The 21,039-nt window shown below is 45.9% G+C and overlaps 1 protein-coding gene across 1 annotated transcript in view; it reads right to left on the bottom strand.

Annotated features, from left to right (window-relative positions):
- RPH3AL (rabphilin 3A like (without C2 domains)) overlaps positions 1–21,039 on the bottom strand; it is a 101,638-nt gene that overhangs the window by 36,206 nt on the left and 44,393 nt on the right. Inside the window, 1 exon segment of the mRNA XM_038548448.1 lies at positions 17,054–17,140. Within this exon segment, the coding sequence (XP_038404376.1) occupies positions 17,054–17,140 (87 nt within the window).

The following is a 21,039-nucleotide window of genomic DNA, read 5'->3' as shown; positions in this document are numbered from 1 at the left end:
AAAATGTGACAGAAATGAAAAAAAATTTTTTTTTTTCAGAAATGAAAAATTAAAAAGGAATGCATCAGGTCATGTTATTAGGATCATTTTCATTTGGGGGATGCAGGGGTCAAGGTAGTTACCAAAATGTGATCTTCACATACCATTTGACCCTGAGCTGTTTAATGTTTATATACAAATTTTTAAAAATTCAAATCCCCAATAATTACTGAGCACTTGGTATATGTCAGGCACTGTCCTAAGAATTTTAAATACAATAACTTATTTAACCCTCAGCATTATCCTATGCTGTAGGTACTACCATCAGCTCTATTTTACAGACAAGGACACACCAGGTGCAGAGAGAACAGGGAAGAAAAGGACAAAACTGGAACCCAGGCAGTCTAGCTCTGGGATCTGCCCTCTTTACCCTCTCATAAAATCATATACGGGTTTGCTAAATTAAATGCTATTTATAGATTTCTCAACCTGCACTAACCTGGAGACAAAGTGCTCTAACTTTTCTTAGATTCTTTATTTGTCTATCTGGCATCCATTAATCACATGGCCAAAATAATGGCCAAAGATGTTGCTATTTATCCTGTGATGTGGCTTTTGCAGGCCTGTGAAAGTCATGTTGCAAACCCTCCGGCCAATCCTGAGTCCACACTACACCACTGCCTCAGCTAACCCTCACATACCACGCCAAACTCCTCTACTGTAAATCACCCAGGGTCCCTCCCTATTCCCCAATGCCTCCCTAAACTGCTTAAACTAGCCAATCTGAAGATAAGTACCCTGCCCTACCTTGCCTTTCCCATAGAAACCCCAATAAAGGAGAGCCTGGGTGGCTCAGTTGGTTAAGTGTCTTCCTTCAGCTCAGGTCATGATCCTGGGGTCCTGGGATTGAGCTCTACATTGGGATCCCTGCTCAGAGGGAAGCCTGCTTCTCCCTCTCCCTCTGCCTGCTGCTCCCCCTGCTTGTGCTCATTCTCTCTCTGTCAAATAAATAAAGTAAAAAAAAAATATTAAAGTTCTAACAAATTGGTCATTGGATGTTCATGTTATTGAATTCCTGGGCTGCATGGCAGGTGGACACATGTGGAGTTGGGCCATCTATGGCTAGTATACTGAACCTGGATGTGATTAAGAGAGAAAAGTTGGTAGTTCAGGAAAGGAAAAGAAAGCAGTAATTAAATTTTTAAAAAAGATCTTATTTATTTATTCATGAGAGTCACAGAGAGAGGCAGAGACATAGGCAGAGGAAGAAGCAGTCTCCCTACTGGGAGCCCAATACGGGACTCAATCCCAGGACCCCGAGATCACGACCTGAGTCAAAGGCAAGACGTTCAACCACTGAGCCACCCAAGTGCCCGGTAATTAAAAATTTTTGTAGTAGCACAGGATAGGAAAAGAACCAAACTATGCTTAGTTGAAAAACACCTGCATGAGTTCATATTACTGAAATTTCTGTCCCTGAAGAAAGCCAAGTTCCCCCTCAGATGTCACTGTACCCATCTAACCTCCAGGAGTCAGAGATGGGAAAAACTTGAACAGTTTTTCAAAGGGAACCAGGGCTTCCAAGCATAAAAGGCAGGCAGAGCTGGATCCCTCAGAAAACAGGAAGGGCCAGGAGCATTGGGTTAGAGGGAGACTGCTCTCAAAGACAGCTGGCCAGTACCCTTTGACCAGGTTTCCGTGGTGACAAGCTGAGTATGAAAAGCCATAATTACAGCCAAGGCGACAAGCTGATACTGAGCAAGGCAAGCTGACATGAGATGTGCTAGTGCAATGCACATATACGTTTTACTACCAGTTCGTGCTGGTAATGCTGTCGCTCAAACCAGATTGGGATCATCCTACCTTAAAGTTCTGGCTGGCAGCTTGATAACTTGCTGCCCTACTCAAGGAGCAAGGAGACTCAGCGTTTACACAGTGTGTGTGACTCTGGCATGGACTTGACCGTGTGCATTTGTTCAACATGAGCAGTGAGTGGGGGCAGGGAGCAGGTCCCCAAGGCCTGTTACCACAGAGGCAGCCCAGGGAGCCCTCTGTCAGCTGTAATGCCTACAACAGCAACCTCTACATACTCCAGGAAACTGGGTGCCTCTGTGATCCAGAAGGTGGCTGCGATTCTTGTCCTGAAAAGGTACTGTGGATCACATTAGCAAAAAACAGAAATCAGGTGCATCCAGTCTGCCTAAAAAAATTGCTCAGAAGTAGAGTTCATTTGATCAACAGATGAATTAAAATAAAAAGCTCATGAATGAGGAACTCGTGGTACCAGAAAATGAAATGATCAATGAAATAAAGACAGAGTTTAGTCTAAATAACTAGTGTATGTATAACTACAAAATGATAAAAAATGTGAAGGAAATGATGCTTAAAATATTGATGTAAAATAATCAGTTAACAAAAATAATCTGACCCCAGATTTCAGATTGTCTCAAGAAAAGTGAAATGTGGCTTCAAACCATAAGATACTTTGGAATAAACCTAACCAAAGAGAGAAAGGATCTGTACTCAGAAAACTATAGAACACTCATGAAAGAAATTGAGGAAGATACCAAGAAATAGAAAAACATTCCATGCTCATGGATTGGAAGAACAAATATTGTTAAAATGTTATAAAAATTAAAAAAAATAAATAAAAATTAAAAAAAAAAATGGGATCCCTGGGTGGTGCAGCGGTTTGGCGCCTGCCTTTGGCCCAGGGCGCGATCCTGGAGACCCGGGATCGAATCCCACATCGGGCTCCCGGTGCATGGAGCCTGCTTCTCCCTCTGCCTGTGTCTCTGCCTCTCTCTCTCTCTCTCTCTCTCTCTCTGTGACTATCATAAATAAATAAAAATTTAAAAAAATAAAATAAAATAAAATGTTTATACTACCTAGAGCAATCTATACATTCAATGCTATTCCTATCAAAATATCATCAGCATTTTCCACAGAGCTGGAATAAATAATCCTAAAATTTGTATGGAACCAGAAAAGACCCCAAATAGCCGAAGGAATGTTGAAAAGGAAAATCAAAGCTGGTGGCATCATAATTCCAGATGTCAGGCTATATTACAAAGCTGTAATAACCATCAAGATAGTGTGGTACTGGCACAAAAATAGACACAGATCAATGGAACAGAATAGAGGACCCAGAAATGGAACCTCAACTCTATGGTCAACTAATCTTCGACAAAGCAGGGAAGAATATCCAATGGAGAAAAGACAGTCTCCTCAACAAATGGTGTTGGGAAAATTGGACAGCCACATGCAGAAGAATGAAACCAGACCATTTTCTTAAACCATACACAAAAATAGACTCAGAATGGATTAAAGACCTAAGTGTGAAACAGAAATCCATCAAAATCCTAGAGGAGAACACAGGCAGCAACCTTTGTGACCTCAGCCATAGTAACTTCTTTTAGACCACATCACCAAAGGCAAGAAACAAAGGCAAAAATGAACTATTAGGATTTCATCAAGATAAAAAGCTTTTGCACAACAAAGGAAACAGTTGACAAAACCAAAAGACAACCAATGGGATGGGAGAAGATTTTTGCAAAGAATTGTCAGATAAAGGGCTAGTATCCAAGATCTATAAAGAACTTGCCAAAATCAACACCCAAAGAACAAATAATCCAATCAAGAAATGGGCTGAAGACATGAACAGACATTTCTCCAATGAAGACATACAAATGGCCAAGAGACACATGAAAAAATGCTCAACATCACTTGGCACTAGGGAAATAAAAATCAAAACCACAACGTATTTCAAGTCAGGAAATGACTGATGTTGGTGAGGATGCAGAAAAAGGGGAACCCTCGTACACTGTTGGTGGGAATGCAAGCTGGTGCAGCCATTCTGGAAAACAGTATGGAGGTTCCTCAAAAAGTTGAAAATAGAGCTACCTATGCCCTAGCAATTGTACTATTGGGTATTTACCCCAAAATACAAATGTACAGATGTCCATCAACAGATGAATGGATAAAGAAGATGTGGTGTACATATATACAATGGAATACTATTCAGCCAACAAAAAATGAAACCTTGCCATTTGCAACGACATGAATGGAACTAGAGGGTATCATGCTTATGATTTCACTCATATGTGAAATTTAAGAAACACAACAGGCGACAACCATAAGGGAAGGGAGGGAGAATAAAACAAGACAACATCAGAGAGAGAGACTCTAAATTATAGGAAACAAACCAAGGGTTGCTGGAGAGGAGGGGGTGGTGGGATGGGGTAACTGGGTGATGGGCATTAAGGAGGGTATGTAATGTAATGAGAACTGGGTATTATATACAACAGATGAATCACTGAACTCTATCTCTGACACTAATAATATACTATATGTTAATTAACTGAATTTAAAGAAGTTAAAAAAAGTGGCTGAAAAAAAGCTTTGGACTCCTCATCCTCAGCAGCAAGGGAAGTTATTAGACACTGTTTCTATTATAATATAAGCAATTAGACAAATACTGGCTTAAATATTTAAACACTAATATGTGTGTATATATATATACATATATATATGTATATATATATGTATCTATATCTATATATATATACTTATCTGTCCCTTTAAGACAATCAGCAGAATTTAAACTAGGGAAAAGTTTTGTCACACCAAAATACATGATTTTTGAGTTTTTTTTTTCCTCTTCCTTCTTCCCTCCCTTTCTCTCTCTCTGTCTCTCTCTCTGTCTCTCTCTCGGTTTTAAAAATTTTCTCCTTGTTCTTGCCATTTTTGCTTTGAGCAGAAATTGAGTTTTAGAGCAGCCATCTTTTCCTCATTGCTTGCTTCCCCTCCTTCAGAAAGCTGAAGCTGGCGGTCAACCCCTGAAGACAGAGTGAGTAGATATTAATTTATTCAAATAACATTTATTCAGCACCTCCTATGTGTTAAGACAGAGCCTCGGAGAAGAAAAGATCAAATGTTCTTGCAAATGAGTGGTCCAAGGCATAAATCCATACCAGGCTGGGGTCTGTGTCCATGTTTTCCTTCCACATGAGAGTGTTCATGCTCTGCCTTCGTGAGCTGTTCCGCGCTGATGCAGCTTCCCTACATCCATCCCCCAAGCACCTGGGGTGAAACCTTCAGTCTGTGATGTAGAGTGTGAGTAATCAATCCTGAGCCAACAGTGGGCTTTGAGAAGCACCAGGGCAGCGGGACAGAGCTCTCCTCCTCCCCCAGGCTCTCCACTTATCCCTTGGGAAGTGCTAACTCAGAACTGAGGCTTTAGCAGAAAACTAAATGAGACTCCTCTCAGGAGTATTTGTGTATTTGCATTTTAAAGAATGCTACTTTAAAACCTCCAGGTGTGTGTGTGGTGTGTGTATTGGTGAGTCAGAGAGAAAGCCTCCACTGTCCTCGAGCTCACCCTGCTCACCCTGTCTGAAAAGCCTCCAGTTCTTTGGGTACTGCTGATGGCTGGCCAGCTCCCCACCCTGGGGCCAGGCCTGCATCTCACCAGGAGGTAGGTGGGAAATTAAGCCCCAGCAAAGATGGAGCACACACTTGATGACCCTTTCTGCAACCCCACTGCAGGCAGCTCCTCCCTCACCCCAGGAGCAGGTGGCCCCAAGAGCAGGAGGGAGCCCTTGTGAATTTTCTTTTTCATTTCAAGTGGGTTTTGAGTAACCAGGTCAATCTGGAAGGCAAGCCAATTTGCCAGCATAGTAGAACGGAAAAAAATGCAGTGAGCAAAATCTTCTGAGAGTGCTGTTTTCTTGACAGATAATTTAAACACCTTGGCTAGATTATTTCTGAACCAAAGGAAATGCTTTGGCTTCCATTAACCTCTGGCGAGGGGCTTGCTCCAGTGAAGCTTCTGCACAATTACTGGTGAGGTAATTCTGCACAATTACTTGCCAGCCTCAGAGGGAGGTGGCTCCCAACAATGGCTCTCCACGTCTGCGGGCTGTGGGGCTGTGTGCCCCCAAGGTGTCTAGCCCTGCATCTCCCTCATTACCTGCACTGTGCAAAGGTCCCTGCAAGCCACTGAAAACAGGAACCCCATCTCCCCTCTCTCTCTGGTCCCACAGGCCATCTTCTCCCCGTATTCAGAATGGTCTCCGGAATTCAACAAATCCATGCAGGCTAATGATGCTCTTTCACAACTGTTCTTAATTACTTGCTTTGTCAACACTGCATATAGGCCCCCTCGCACTCTTCATTTGCATGCAGCATGAAATCCCTTTGAATCCAAAATATTTAACTATCTTCTCGGGTCCAAGACAGATTTGAGAGGACAAGCGTGTTCCAGTGGTGTTTGGCTGCAGAGCACGCCTCTGTCCCCAGATGGAGTGGGCCATACACGGGAAATGAATAGAGCTGGAATCAGAAAATTGGACAGGCCAATTAGACCCAGCCAGGTCTTTTCAGAGGAGCTTTATGATTTTGATTCAATTCCCAGAACAACAAACATGCCTATGTTTAAACACAGTTTCAGAAACATATTCCAAAGCCAATATGACAGCATTTCTGGGCTGACCACTCCCTGGCAGGGCTCGTGGGCCTTGCAGGAATGCTTTCCTCAGCTGTGGATTTGATTATTGCTTCATTTCCAATTGGTCTTGTCCCTTCTTGGGGGAAAACCTAGAATTCTGAGGTTCCATGGCCATCCATCTTCCAGATTCACTGTAGTGTCTCTTACTGTTTTCAGCTCTTTTGTCCCTGCCTTCTGGAAGAGCTTTAAAAAAAAATTTTTTTTAAGATTTTATTTATTCATGAGAGAGAGAGAGAGAGAGGCAGAGACATACATAGGCTGAGGGAGAAGCAGGCTTTCTGTGGGGAGCCTGATGCAGGACTTGATCCCAGGAACCCAGAATCATGACCTGAGCCAAAGGCAGATGCCCAACCACTGAGCCACCCAGATATCCCTAAAGTTTTTGTTCCTATCACTGATTCAAGCTTTTTGGGGGTCTGACTTTTGCGATCCCTTGTTATATTTAAGAGGTGTGCCTGTGAAATCCAGCATCCATACTAAAGTACATAAAGACATAGTACACTTCAAAGAAACATACTCAACTCAGCACCTGTGAACTCATGGAGAAATTAAATATTACTGAATCTGAGAGGCCTCTTTAAGCCCTCTTTGTCTTCCAGAGGTAAGCACTGGGAATCTTGCATTAAGCAGTCCCTCACTTTTCTATTCAACAACAACAATAACAAAAAACATTTTGTTTTTTGTGTGCATTTCTAAATAAAATTAATATTTACTATTACTTGTTTGATCATATTCTTGAATCAATGTATTCGTTGGTAAATTTTTTTCTTTTGCTTATTGTGTTTTCAATTTATCCTTTGATGAGTTTAGCTGAAGTTCTTTTTTTTTTCACTGCTATTATTTTATAGCCACGATTTATCTATCCATTGCACCATGAAAGGCCAATTGGGTAGTCTCCAATTTTTTTGTTGTTACAGAATATGCTGCTACATGCATTCTTGGTCATGCTTCCTAGGGAGCCTTGTGAAAGTTTCTCTAGGTCGTACAACTGGGAGTGGGGTGTGAGGTGGAGCATCTTGCATAGAAGATGATACTCACAAAGTCCAGGGGCAGTGTGGAGATGAACCAGCCAAGGATGCTACTGAATGGGCCCCTCTGATTTAGTTTGTAGACAAGAGAGCATCAGGACCTGGCCCACGACCATGACATGACCCTCAATTTGATGCATCTTGGGAGCAGTGAGAAAAAATTCAAGGGACAAGGGGACAACCAGGTGCTGGGACCAGGCTCAGAGATGCAAATCATTATTAGAAAGTGGTCAGGGCCAGGCTGGGCTTCAGTTCTGGGTACATCAGCCCAGTCTCGGATGTAATTACTTACAAAGTCAAAGCAAGAAGAAGTGAGGCAGAGAGCTAGGAGTCCCCCAGACATTGGGGGATGACCACTTTGGCAAAGAAGGGGAGAAAGGCTGAGGGCCTCTATTTATTTATCCTGTCTTCCTCCAGCCCCAGAGCTGTCCTGGAATAGGAAGGGGTGAGGGCCTATTCTTGAGAGAAGTGGTCACAGGTTTGGTAGAAAACCAGGAGCAGGAAGCTGACCTAGTGGCAAGAACCAGTCGGACAGGTTCAAATCCCAGTTCTTTGTGTCTTCGCTGTGTCTCCTTGGGCTTGTCACTTAACATCCCAGAGCTTCCATTTGGCTGGAAAATGAGACACAGAGCCCCATGCCTGCTTCAGAGGAGGATCCCAATAAAGGCCGGTTCTTTTCTGCTTCCTTTTTTGATAGACGGTTTTCTGGCACTGTGGTATGTTATGTGTCTTGAGTTATTTCCTTAGAAGAGGGGATGGATGTGTTTTTCCAGGGCTGGCACCACCTAGGAGCTTAATAAATACTTCCTGAAGGATGCAGTCACACTCTACTCCCTAGTCTCCATCTGCAAAACCACTTGCTAGGGAGAAGGGCACAACTGTACTAGCCAATGTCATTTGACATCTGAAAAATGGGCAGGAAAATCTGATTATTCAAAATTTTATTCAAATTAATGCAGGAAAACGACCAAATTATATGCTTTCTCCCTAGCTTTTTGCCCACCGCCCCAGGAGGGTACCATGGCAAGGAAAACCAGGTCATAGAGGCCCAAGACAGGGGGAGCCTGGGGGAGCTAGGCTGTGGTGTCACGACACTATTATACCAACACATCCAGAGGGACAGTGAAGCCGGTCTGCACCTTGTTATACTCAAGGCTGGTCACATGATTCCTAACTCCACAGGCTGCTGAGTACCCTGGGGTGGCTGAGTAAGCAGGGGCTAGAGGGATATTGGTGTGACAGAGCCAAGTGCTAGGAGCTGTGGGCCATGCTCCTGGTGGGGCTTCATATCAGGCCATGTCAACTAATTTCCCTATTCCCTGTAGCCAAAAAGCCTCTAGTACTCAAGCCTTCCTGCCCCCACCTCAGTAGAACCCAGGACCTTGAACGTGGAAGGCGAAGAATTTCACTGGCTCCATGCTGCTCTGTGAACACGGTACAGTGTGTCCCCATCCTGGACGGCCCCTGGCCTCCCTGCTATACCTTCTCTAGGTCTTTGTTCACATCTTATCTTCTCAAAGAGCTTCAAGCCCTGGTTCTATTGATTACCACTTGGGGTCTTTGGGCAAGTGATCTCCTTTCTCAGTTTCCCCATCTGTCACATAGGACTACAATGAGTACCTCACTGGGCTCCTGAGAGGATAAAGCTAGATATTCACTGTCTAGCCCACAGTGGGTGCCAGACTGGATTCCTTTGGCATGCATGGGCAGGACAACTGGCCCAGTAGACTAGAGCACAGTGGTGACAAAGTCCTCTTGGACTGGAGAGCAACTCTGAATGTTCTTTCTCCAGCACATAGACACAGGCACAGGTAGGCACCCCAAATAAGGGGCAGGGAAGTGGGGGGGACTACTCTGCCCCCACACCCTACAGGAGGAAGGGGGGCTGGTGGGCCCCAGCATCCTACTCCTCCTGCCACTTCTACATGTGTGGGAGGCCAGGAGCCTGTACTGATGGTTGGCTTGGCAGAGCCATGGAGTGTGGGAGGTGACCAACACAATGAGGAAGTCTGACCACCCGGGTCCCCCCGGGACGCTGTGACAGCAGTCCAGAGCCAGACACAGATGGTGGGGCACTCAAGCAGCCGCTCGCCTGCCTGCTCCAGTGCCAGCCACCCACTCCTGAGTGCGCTTGTGGGCCTCCGGGGGGGTTCCTCTGGCAAAGCTGTTTGCAGCAAAAATCCAAACTGCAAGTAACAGCAGGACCAGGAGAGAACCAGCGTGGGGAAGCAGATGGCAGTGAGCACAGGCTGCCAGCCTGGAAGGCAGGCGCCATGAGGGTGCCGGGCTTGGTTGGCACAGCTGCTCCCCACTGGTGCTGGCTTGCCGTTGAGGAGCTCTTGCTTCTCCTGGCTTCCTGCAAGCCTGTGCCAAGGTGGACCCTCCACGGGGCCTACCCGGGCTGTACTGGTCACCATCCAGGCTGTGCAATTGAGAGATGAGTTAAAGACCACCATGTGAAGCCACTTTCCTACTTCAGAAGCCCCTCTTTCAGTCAATCAACAAACAGAAGAGAGGGGCCAGGAGATGAGAATACAGACTCGGCACCAATGGGCATCAGTGTAGGACCCCAGCCAGGGCCAGCTGCGATGAGACTTTGGGGGAAAATCAAATCAAAAGCGCCCTGCTGGGAAAAGGTTCTAAAGTGATCTGAACAAGGAACCGGCTTTCCTTTTTTGCAAATGTCTCTTTCAATCAGCAAATGTTTCCTGAGCACCTTTCATGTGCAGAGCACTGCAGGAAACAGAGTAAGTGTCCATGGCCCCCCTCCCCCTTCCCGGACTCTGCTGAGTTATAATCAGGATGTGGAATGAAACTGGGAAGGCAGAGCATGTGCTCTAATTGTATTAATCAGCTTTCAATTGCTTAAATTGGTCTTCTCCCCTCTCCAGCTCAGCTGCCTTGGAGAATGCCTGCATCCTCAAAGACTTACTCCAGAGCTACAGGCCCTAAAAAGAGCTAGAGGAAAGGTTTCTAGAATCCTGGGGAATTTATTTTTTTAAAGATTTTATTTATTTATTCATGAGAAACAGAGAGACTGAGAGGCAGAGACACAGGCAGAGGGTGAAGCAGACTCCATGCAGGGACCCGATCCCTGGTCTCCAGGGGTCACGCCCTGGGCCAAAGGCAGGCGCTGAACAACTGAGCCATCCAGGGATCCCCAATCCTGGGGAATTTAGAATCTAATTAACTTCTCCATGGGTTACAGTGTAACTTTGAGTGTGTGCCACTCTATTTTTTTTTTTAATGAATCGAGATTAAAGGCTAATATATATATAAAACATGTCCATAGCTTATTTAAAGAGGAATAAAAGCAAAGTCTGGCTCTAGACTTCTCCCCCATGTCTGTGCTTGCGTGAAAACTACTTTCTGTTGTGCACTGGATCTTGTCATCCCGCCTTCTCTTTTTCTCAGTTTTCTCTTAACGGGCTTCATCTACTTGTAGGCTCAGCTGCATCCTTGAAATGGTCCTCTGGCTCACAAAGTCTGTCTTGGGGTTCTGTGGTCCTGCCTGATGTGCCATTTAACCAGTCTACCGAGGGCTGCTTCATTCCCCCTTCTGGTTTTGTTTTGTTTTTTTAAATTCCATTTGCCAACATATAGTATAACACCCAGTGCTCATCCCATCAAGTGCCCTCCTTAGTGCCCATCACCCAGTTACCCTGTCCCCTCACCCTCCTCCCTTCCACAACTCTTTGTTTCCCAGAGTCAGGAGTCTCTCATGGCTTGTCCCTTCTGGTTATTTAAATCTTGAACACATGTCTGAGTTTATTCATTTGACCACAAAGAAGTCAGGAAAGTGACCACAAAGTGTGCCTGTTCAGGGAGGGAATGGAGATGGGGGTGGGGGGAAGGAGTTCAGAGATCGAAAGCTTACCTAGAAGCAAATTGAAAAAAGGCTAATTGGGTAAGGATTGTAGTTTTGTGTGGTCACAAAGACTTCATATTCACGACAGTTGGTATAGCAGAAATAAAGACTCGGGACTCCAGGCTGTTGGGTGTGCCAACCAGAGATCAAAAATCAAAAACAGTAAGAAGCAAATGGTAAGGAAACGTGTGTGGCTGCTAATGGGAATGACAAGGTTTATTGCTTTACAAAATTACTGAAGCATGGTTCAGTTGAGTTTTTAAATTTATAACATTTCTCATTTTTAGAAATGAAAACGTTTCAATGGGTATTTTTCAAATTTGCTGATTCCCTTTTTAAAGGTCCTATTTGTTCAGTGTGGTTTCTCCTCTGTCTCTTATCTCTTTTATTTCACTAATTTAAAAAATGTATTTATATCTCTTAATTTCTCTATTATCCCCAGTTTTATAGACACCAATCCTAGCTGTTACATTTGCTGACTCTCCCTCATGGTGATTCTTTCCACATATGGTTGGCAGACAACAGGGGCACAGAATTTTGAGTGGGAAAGATTATTATCAATTCTACCATCAGTCAATTTGTCTTTTTGTGTAAAGGCAAGAACTACTGGGGTGCCTGGGTGGCTCAGTCGATTGGGGTTGTAAGATGGAGCTGCATGTTTTCTGGTTCTGTGCTCAGCGGGGAGTGTGCTTGAGATTTCTCTCTCCTCCCTCAGCCCCCTCCCCTGCTCTCTCTTTATCAAATAAATATTTTTGAAAAATTAAAGAATAAAAGCAAGAGTTATTATTAGATAGCAAAAGACTCAGAAAACACCATCCATGTGCCCTTATTTACAATTACATAAAATTATATACCAGCTAATTATTGGATGAATCAAAATAGTAACTTGAGAGCCTATAAGAAAAGAGGGAATATAAATGCTGGTGTTTATTTTCCCCTTCTAAGAACCCATTCTGAGGATATAATTTAAAATTTAGGCAAAGAGTTGTGTACAGATGTATACTGCGGTTGTTAAAAAGAAGGGAAAAAAAGGAAGTAACTTAGATATCCTAAATTAAAAGAAATAGCCATATGGCAGAATATTTACAAAGAGTTACTGATTATTTTGGAACTACTTACGATATAATGTTAATTTTAAAACACAGGTTCAATAATATAAAGAAAAAAAGTCAGAAAAAAAGTCAGAAGTAAACATGCCAAGATGTTAGCAGTGATTGTCTCTGAATCATAAGATTTTCGATTTGGGGGATATTTCTGTTTTTTAATACACTGTAAATGTCAATGATTCATATTAATTTCATAATCAGAAAAGAGTAAAATGTATATAATGTTTCAAAAAAAAGGAAAACTTTGGGGCGCCTGGCTGGCTGAGTCAGTAGAGCATGTAACTCCTGATCTCAGTGGTGTGTTTGAGCCCTGCAATGGGGAAAGAGGTCACTTAAAAATAAAAAAAAACTTTAAAATTTTAAAAAATTTATTATTTTTATTATTTTTTAAAGATTTTATTTATTTATTCATGAGAGACACAGAGAGAGGCAGAGACATAGGCAGAGAGAGAAGCAGGCTCTATGCAAGGAGCCCAATGTGGGACTCGATCCTAGGAATCCAGGATCACATGCTGAGCCAAAGGCAGACACTTAACAGCTGAGCCACCCAGGCGTCCCCTAAAAAAAATTTTTAAAACGAAAACTTCTGAGAGTAACAACAGCTAAGAACTTAAATAACATGATTAGGAGAGATGAAACACTGACATTATAGTACATGATTTATTCTCAAAACAATATAGCCAGAGCATCCTTTAAAAAGAGGGAGAGGAGGGGCACCTGGGTGGCTCAGTCGCATCTGCCCTCTGCTCAGGTCGTGATCTCAGGGTCCTGGGATCAACCCCTGCATTGGGCTCCCTGCTCAATGGGGAGCCTGCTTCTCCCTCTCGCTCTGTGTGTGTGCTCGTTCTCTCCATCTCTCTCAAATAAATAAATAAAATTAAAAATAAAAAGAGGGAGAGGATTCGGGTCATGTCTCTCCTCTACTCAAGACCCTCCATGGGTTCCCCATTTCACTTAGAGTAAAATCCAAAGTCCTTATAATGGTCTAGAAGGACCAACCTGCTCTGACCCTGGCCTTACTCTGACCTCCTCATCCAGTCACACTGGTCTCCTTGCTGCTCCTCAAACCCACCAAGGACACACCTACTTCAGGGCCTTTGCACTCACTGTACCCTCCACTTGGAATATGTTCCGATCACATAGCCACATAGTGTCTCCAACGTCATCTTGTCAGTAAGCCCTTCCCTGACTCCCATGTAAAATATAGCAGCTACCAATGTTTTCAGCACCCTGCTCTTTGTCCTGAGCATTTTGTCACCATCTGTAACATGCCAGAATTTACTTTAGGGTGTCTGTGATCTCCTTTCCCCACAAGAGAGTTATTTTGCCTGGCACATAGAAGATGCTCAATAAATACGTGTTGAATGCTTGAATAAATATATGCATTAGATTAGGGACTGCATGGCAGCCCGGGTGGCTCAGCAGTTTAGCGCCGCCTTCAGCCCAGGGCCTGATCTTGGAGACCTGGGATCGAGTCCCATGTCAGGCTCCCTGCAGGGAGCCGGCTTCTCCCTCTGCCTGTGTCTCTGCCTCTCTCTCTGTGTCTCTCATGAATAAATAAATAAAATCTTAAAAAAAAAAAAAGATTAGGGGCTGCAGTTCGCACTGCTGTACCACTGAGGTACATAAGGTGGGCAGCAAACCAACGTGACAGCCCCAGGGACATTTAACCAGTATCCAGAAAAAATAACATACAATTACAGTCAGAGAGGACAGAAGGGAAGCATCAAAAGGAAAGATAGACAGGAGTGTCTGGGCATAGCAGTAAGAGTTTCCATTGGAAAATTCAAGTTCTCCCATTGGATGTGGCTTCTGCTGCAGGACAGAACACCACATTTTTATCACAGACTCAGAATCAGCTATGTGCGGCACTTAAAATGACATTCTAAATGCTCTATCTTCTTGTGATTAGATAATTTTTTAAGACAAAAAGGCATGAGAAAACCAATTACCCTGTCACTCTCTCACCCCAAAAGCAGGCAGGGAAATGCAGCATCCAGGTATGGTCCCCACAGGCACCCAGATGCCTAGACACATGCACTTTCACAGCCTGTCTACACACTCACCCTCCCAGCTGTCCACTGTGTGCCCAGTGCTGCAGAGAGGAAATGGGCCATTCCTGGTCCTGCTAAGTTATATCAACCTCTAGAAATTCAAGGACAAACTGATAGCATAATGCACAGCCTCATATTCTTTGCCTTAGAAGAGATAAGAAAATTCACCCTAAGTTATTTTGGACTTTTCTGGGCACCAGAGCACTCTGAAGATTAGGATGGGCCAGTGGTGGGCCCTGTGCGTGGCAGCTCAGGAAGGTGAGGGGGTGTGAGGGCACCCTGTGGGGGGCTGGTCAGGGGCAGCTGCCTCCTCAATGCTCCACTAAAGTGTTCTGTTTGCTAAATTTGTCTTCCACCTCCTTTTCCCGGATAGCTCCTTCCTCTCTGTCCTCCCACAGCTTGGCAGGTGGAGGGGTGACCGGCACTTCATCCTGCTCAGTGTCTGCCACAGGATAATCTCTGGAGGGATTTCCTTTCTCCTGACAGTTGGTATCTGCATCTTAAAAAGGGAGCCCCCCACCTCCAAGACCAGAAGGACCTCAGGTTCAAGGTGGGATTTCTGGCTGGGTGAGAGGGAGGCCTCTGATATTACGAAGTACCTATCCTAGGCCAGACATTCTGTGCATTTTATACGCTTCAGTGACCTTGCTGATTTCCATGACACCTCTAGGAAATTGGTGCTTTCATCTCCATTTCAGGGAGAGAAATCAGGTACCTCTGGGCAAGACAAAGTGTTGATCCATACTCTTAAGACCTTCTCTGTTCCAAAAACACAGCAGTGACAGATAAAAATATTCTAAAAACAAACAGAAAACTTATCTGTGTTTAAAAATAAGATCTATCTACCTATCCAACAGATCAGAAACTCCAAAGTTACTATTTTGAGGGGCTGAAGACAGAGCCTGCTGGGGTCTGGGTACAGAAGCAGATGGAGGAAGCCAAAAGCCAGGGAACAGGGGTTAAAAGTGGTGCCTGGGGGGTGGGGCCCAAGAGCCAGAGTCACTGAAAATGGGAACTGGTGAAGGGATTTCCCACCTTGAGAAGGAGGCTGAAAAAAGCAGAGACTGCCTCCTGGCCCAAGACCAAGAATGTGACCGCTGAGGCAGCTGGAAGTAGCACACACACATCCAGGGCCTGGCTAAGCTGCCTGACGTAGTGATGCTCAGCTCTGGGCACTGTCACTATGGACACAAAGCCCATCGCTAACCCAAGACACCCGGCTCTGCACTGACATGGGAGGTGAGAAGAGGGACCCAGGACCTGGGTGGAGGAAATGCAAGATCTTTTCGCAAGGACAGCTGGGTGGAGATGGTGGGAAGGGAGACAGATGGACTCCCACTCAAGTGTACAAACGCAAATTCCAAAAACACCTGAGGAAAGCAGACGCTAAGAATGGCATCCGACAAAACCAACAGTTGGGAGTTAACCTCTAAGGTTTAGTGAACTAAAGACTCTCCAGAAAGTATCCCAGCAAGATAAAGAAAGAAACAGGAAAGAGCTGTTGGGAGCTCCAGGAGGATGGACTGAGGCTCTACAAAGTATCCAACGGGACTTCCAGAAGAGGAGACATGCATTAGCAGGAGAGCAACATGTAAGGACAGCATGGCTGAAAATCTCCCATAACTGAAGACCTTTTATGGATCCTCAGATTAAAAGCCCATTATTGGTTGCCAAGCGAGTTAAGTGAAAAAAATAACTCCACATCTGGAAAAGCAGGGGATCTACTCCCTGGTGCTGGGATTGTTCTGTTACCACACTCCCCATCTCATGACCCTCTCCAGAGAGAAGCTGCCTGCCAATGTCCTGCTCTGTTTTAGCCCTGATCCTGGTGCAGTGAAGGGGGCTCTGGGTTTGGGGTTAGGAGACCTACTTTGAGTCCCTGATCATGATTGCCTCAGAGAACTCACTGAGCCTTGATTTCTTCTCCTAAAATGGGGTCAGAACTAGAATTATGGAAACATCGCATCAGAAGGGACTTTGGTCCCACAGCAGACCACGGCTATGTTTGGTTTCTAGCTCTTCCATTAACTAGCACTGTGCCCCTAAGTTAATCTCTTGTGTCTCCATTTTTCCATCAATAAAAGAGGGTAATAATAGCACCCACCTATGGGGTTGTGTCAGGATGAAACAAATTTATTTATGTAAAGAATTTAGTGCAGTGGCACTAAATTTAGTAAACCCTCAACCTGGGATAGCCGTTACTATTACAATAATAATAACCTTGCCCAAAATGCTGCATGTACCTACACACAGTGTGAGGGGCTTCCCACTGAGACCACAGAACCCAGGCAAAGCAGAACCAAGGCGCATGCCAGCTCTCCACTATGGAACAGGCAAGCACTCACTATAGCTCAGGCTAGCCCTCCCCACCCTGCTCCTTGGCCATGCTTGGTAGGTCCTCCTTGGCCTTTAAAGAAGGCCCTTTCAGCGACCACCCATGAATTTCCCCAAGTGCAAGTGTGCTCGGACCTGCCCCAGCCCACCTCCACCTGTTGTCCTGGGCATCCTACCTCTCTCTGCTCACTGCAGATCTTACATAGCCACAGAGGCCGCTTCTGGCCAGGGGAGGCCTCAATTCCACATTTGGTGCAGACTTTCTACAAGAGAGAGGACATGGGAATGTAAGCACTTCAGCTAATTCCTCCTCAGCTTAGGGGCTGAGAAATCTAATCAAGGAGCCCTTTGGCATCTTCCAAGGGGATGGTGTTAGCTTTAGGCTGTCAGAGTACCCAACTCAGAGGGCACAGATCATCTGTAGCTGGCTTTGGGGCACAATGGATGTACCCATCCATGCATTCACCACGATATAAAGTCATCACTACTATCCCCATTACGTTCTGTTTGGATCACCAGGCAAACAACAGAATATGATGTGGCCTTGACTTAGCAGATTGTGTCAATACTTGGTAATGCAGCCAGGAAATGATATTATTCAACACAGAAAACACACTTTTGTATATAACTGCACAAAAACCTCACACCTGTGCCTGACAAGGTAAGAAGGTGATTGAGTGAGAAACACCAGTGACAGCTTTATGCCCCGTTGCCCACAGAATGATTCCAGGAATCCTATTATGTAAATATTAGGCCCATTTCACAGGTGAGCAATCTGGGGTCAGAGTAGTTTGAAAATTTGCCCCAGTTCACATAGCAGGTAAATAATGCACTTAGGTATGACTCTAGAGCCATTATATTATTTTCTTTAGACAGACACACAAGTAACCAGAACCTAATTTCTGCAGTGTTTTTCCTTCTATGGTGTTGCCTAAGTTCCTAACCTCTGCATCATTTCCATCTTGCTTCTCTGAAACACATAGCAACAAGCGGGGGTGGGCAAGGTCAAATGAAATCCACAGGGAAGCAAAGGGAGACTTCGTGAAGCTGAGATGAGTTTCCAGCAAACCCAGGCAGAGGATGATTCAGTGACAGTGCGTCCTCCTCAGAGAGCTGTCCCACCGGCTAATCAATCTTCCTACCGCAGGGCAGCTGCCCGGTCTCTGCCAGGCTGGGGGGCTCTCTCCTGTCTCCCGCCACCCAGGGAAGTCCAGAGCTGTAGCTTGGCCTTTTCTGCAGGCTGCCAACTGAGCAAGAAGCACACTCTCCTCCGAGAGGAAAATGTCACCAACTTGGCTTCCCAGAACATGTCGTCACCCGGCTCAGGTGGCTGAGCCCAGCGCTGCAGGAGGTGGGACTCAGCTCTCAGCAGAAGGAAAGCTGTGATACATTTGTGGGGGGTAGACATTTTCTATCATTTGACACTCAGGTATGAGAAGTGTCACTTTTATTTCTCCAAATAAAATGGAATCTGCTTCAAGCTCTTGTCTGTCGGGGCTAGAAGAGACATCTACCCAGCTCTTGTGAAGGTCCTATGCTTGGGGTCTTGGGTGGTGTGGTTCCCCATCTGGGAAGGGGTCAGTGAGTGCTGTCTGGGCTGCTCACTGCTGTGCTTCTCTCCCTCCTGGGCTCCCACAGTCCCTCAGAGGGGGAAGAGGCCCAGCCACTTCTGTACCAGGCCTGGGCTTGGAAATCTGTGACAGGCTGGGGCTTGTGTCACCAGGGGCCAAAAGCCCTGGGCTGACCTCTCTGACCTAGTCTGGGGATTCCTCCTACCCCACCTGACAACTGTTCTACCACCTAGGACAGGGGCTCCCATAAGCCCATCAGGTGGGCCTCCAAAAAACCTAATGTGGACCTTTCTTGCTGGGGGGAAAGAGAGAGGTAGGAAGCACTGAAGCCAGTTGGCTGTTTTCCTTGCTAATTCCCACCATCCTGTATAAAATGGGACATGTGGGGATCCCTGGGTGGCTTAGCAGTTTGGCGCCTGCCTTCGGTCCAGGTTGTGAAACTGGAGTCCCAGGATCGAGTCTCACATCAGGCTCCCTGCATGGAGCCTGCTTCTCCTCTGTCTGTGTCTCTGCCTCTCTCTCTATCTATCATGAATAAATAAATAAAATCTTAAAAAAAAATAAATAAAATGGGACATGTGTGAAAGTAAGTGTGGTCCTCCCAGAGAAGCAAGATTTTCCTACTGTTTAGAGGGTAGGATGACAGCTCGCCCTCCCAGCATGCTCTCCTCCTCCCAGTGAAATGAAGGTGCGAGGAATAACGAGAGAGTAGGGGACCAGTTGCTACCATTTATTGAGCAATGGCATGTGCCATGCACTGGGACCCTGACGACAAAGTATGAATGAGGGCGGGGATATCACCATCTCCATTATAAAGATGAGGAAACTGAGGCTCGGAAGTGTTCGCGATTGCCCAAGAACCCCAGCTTGCTGGGGGCAGTCAGGATTTAGGAGGCTCCCTTCTTCCAGATCTCTTCCACCATTTCTTCCAGGAAGAGTTGGATAACTCCCTCCCCTGCCCAGGTGCCCAGCTGATGCCCATGGCTCTCCAGGGAGCTGGTTCATGTCCCTGGGAGTGGGGCTGATGCCTCTCGAATAGGCAGAGAGGGCAACGCAGGATGACCCTGAGACAAGGCTTTGCTGGGGATGGGGGAGCAGCCACACTGCTTACCAGCTGCATGACACAGGTTCTAGGAGCCAACACCTGGACGTGAGGCTAGGAGGGTGGGTGGGCACATGCCCTCTATAAATATCTGGCTGAATGAACATCTGTGCTACCAGGGGCAATGCAAGAAACTAGAACAGAGTGCATAACAGCTGTATTGTCTTCTACCCACAGACCCATCCAGTCTGGGGACAGGAGTGGCATGGACCAGTGGCACTCGAGGCTGGGTTAAAGGCTGTTGTTGGTCAACTCCCAGTCTGGAGGGCAGGAAGAGGGATGGGATGCATGTCCCAAATGTCCCCCTGCCTCTTGTCCTGTGGAGTGCTGTGGGGGGTTCAGAGGTGGCACAGGTGGCACAACAGGACACATCTGCTCCAGCCCATGCACAAGCCTGTTTTCAGGTGACCAGCCATCGCTGGTTGAGCCACAGGTCTCGCTATTGCGCTGTTGTCTTCACATGCCTGCAGCATCTCTGGCTGGGGAATCCAAGCCAGCAAAAAGATATCATGCTCCAGTTCAAATAATACACAATTGCTGCTCTATTAAATCTTGGATCAATATGTGAATAATGAGACCTTTCACCTTATGGGCTTGGTCTTTGTTCCTAGGTTCCAATAAAGAAAATTAGGCAGGTGGCATTTTAAAAAGCCAGGGACAGAGAGGGCAAGCCAGCCACAATATCGACTCGGTGGAAAGGGAACACCGCGCCATTATGTCGGGATGGTCTCCGGGCCTGAGGTGCTCACTGACTTCTCTGCCTGGGGAATTGAGCTTCCACTGAGCAGAATTGCCCTAGGGGGAGCTGGTACCAGCTTCCCGGGCGTGGCTGTCTCTTGCTTCCTGCAGCCTAGAACTGTGTCCAAGAGTGAAATAACACGAGTCTAGCTCCTGTGCCTGCCTCCAAGCAGAAGTGACAAAGTCTCAGGCCTGCAGCCTGCCCTTGTTCTCTCCTTGCCCTTACACCTTCCTCTTACAACTCTGTGTTCCAGCTCAGAGGGGTGGCTCAGGACACAGTCCACGGAACACAGGCTTTGGGGCAAGAAAGCACAGTCCACCATTTAGATGCAACCTTGGGATTGTTTCTAAGTTTCCCTGAGCCTCATTTCCTTGCTCATAAAATGGTGGTAATAGGCAGACTCCTGCCACTGTTGGAAGGATCAAGGGAGATGATTCATGAAAGTGCTTAGCACACTGCGTGGTAAAGAGCAGCAACAAGCACCGTTCTTTCCTGCACACCTGTTTCAGTGAAGGGTGCCAACACTCATCAGTCACACAAGCAAACCCAGAATCATCCTTGGTCCCCATGCTCCCTCCTTCCCACCAAACAACCCACTACTAAGAACTCTACATCTCACCTGACACTGTCACCTCCCCTCTACCGTGCCCCTACTCCACCCTGTGGTCACCTCCAGTGCCCGGCCTGCACTGCGGCCTCCCAGTAGATCTCCTCACCCCTATCTTGGCCAGCTTCCAGTTGGTTCCCGGC

This window comes from Canis lupus, chromosome 9 (assembly GCF_011100685.1).
Source record: "Canis lupus familiaris isolate Mischka breed German Shepherd chromosome 9, alternate assembly UU_Cfam_GSD_1.0, whole genome shotgun sequence".
NCBI classification, from domain to species: Eukaryota; Metazoa; Chordata; class Mammalia; order Carnivora; family Canidae; genus Canis; species Canis lupus.
This window is presented reverse-complemented; position numbering and strand designations above follow the sequence as displayed.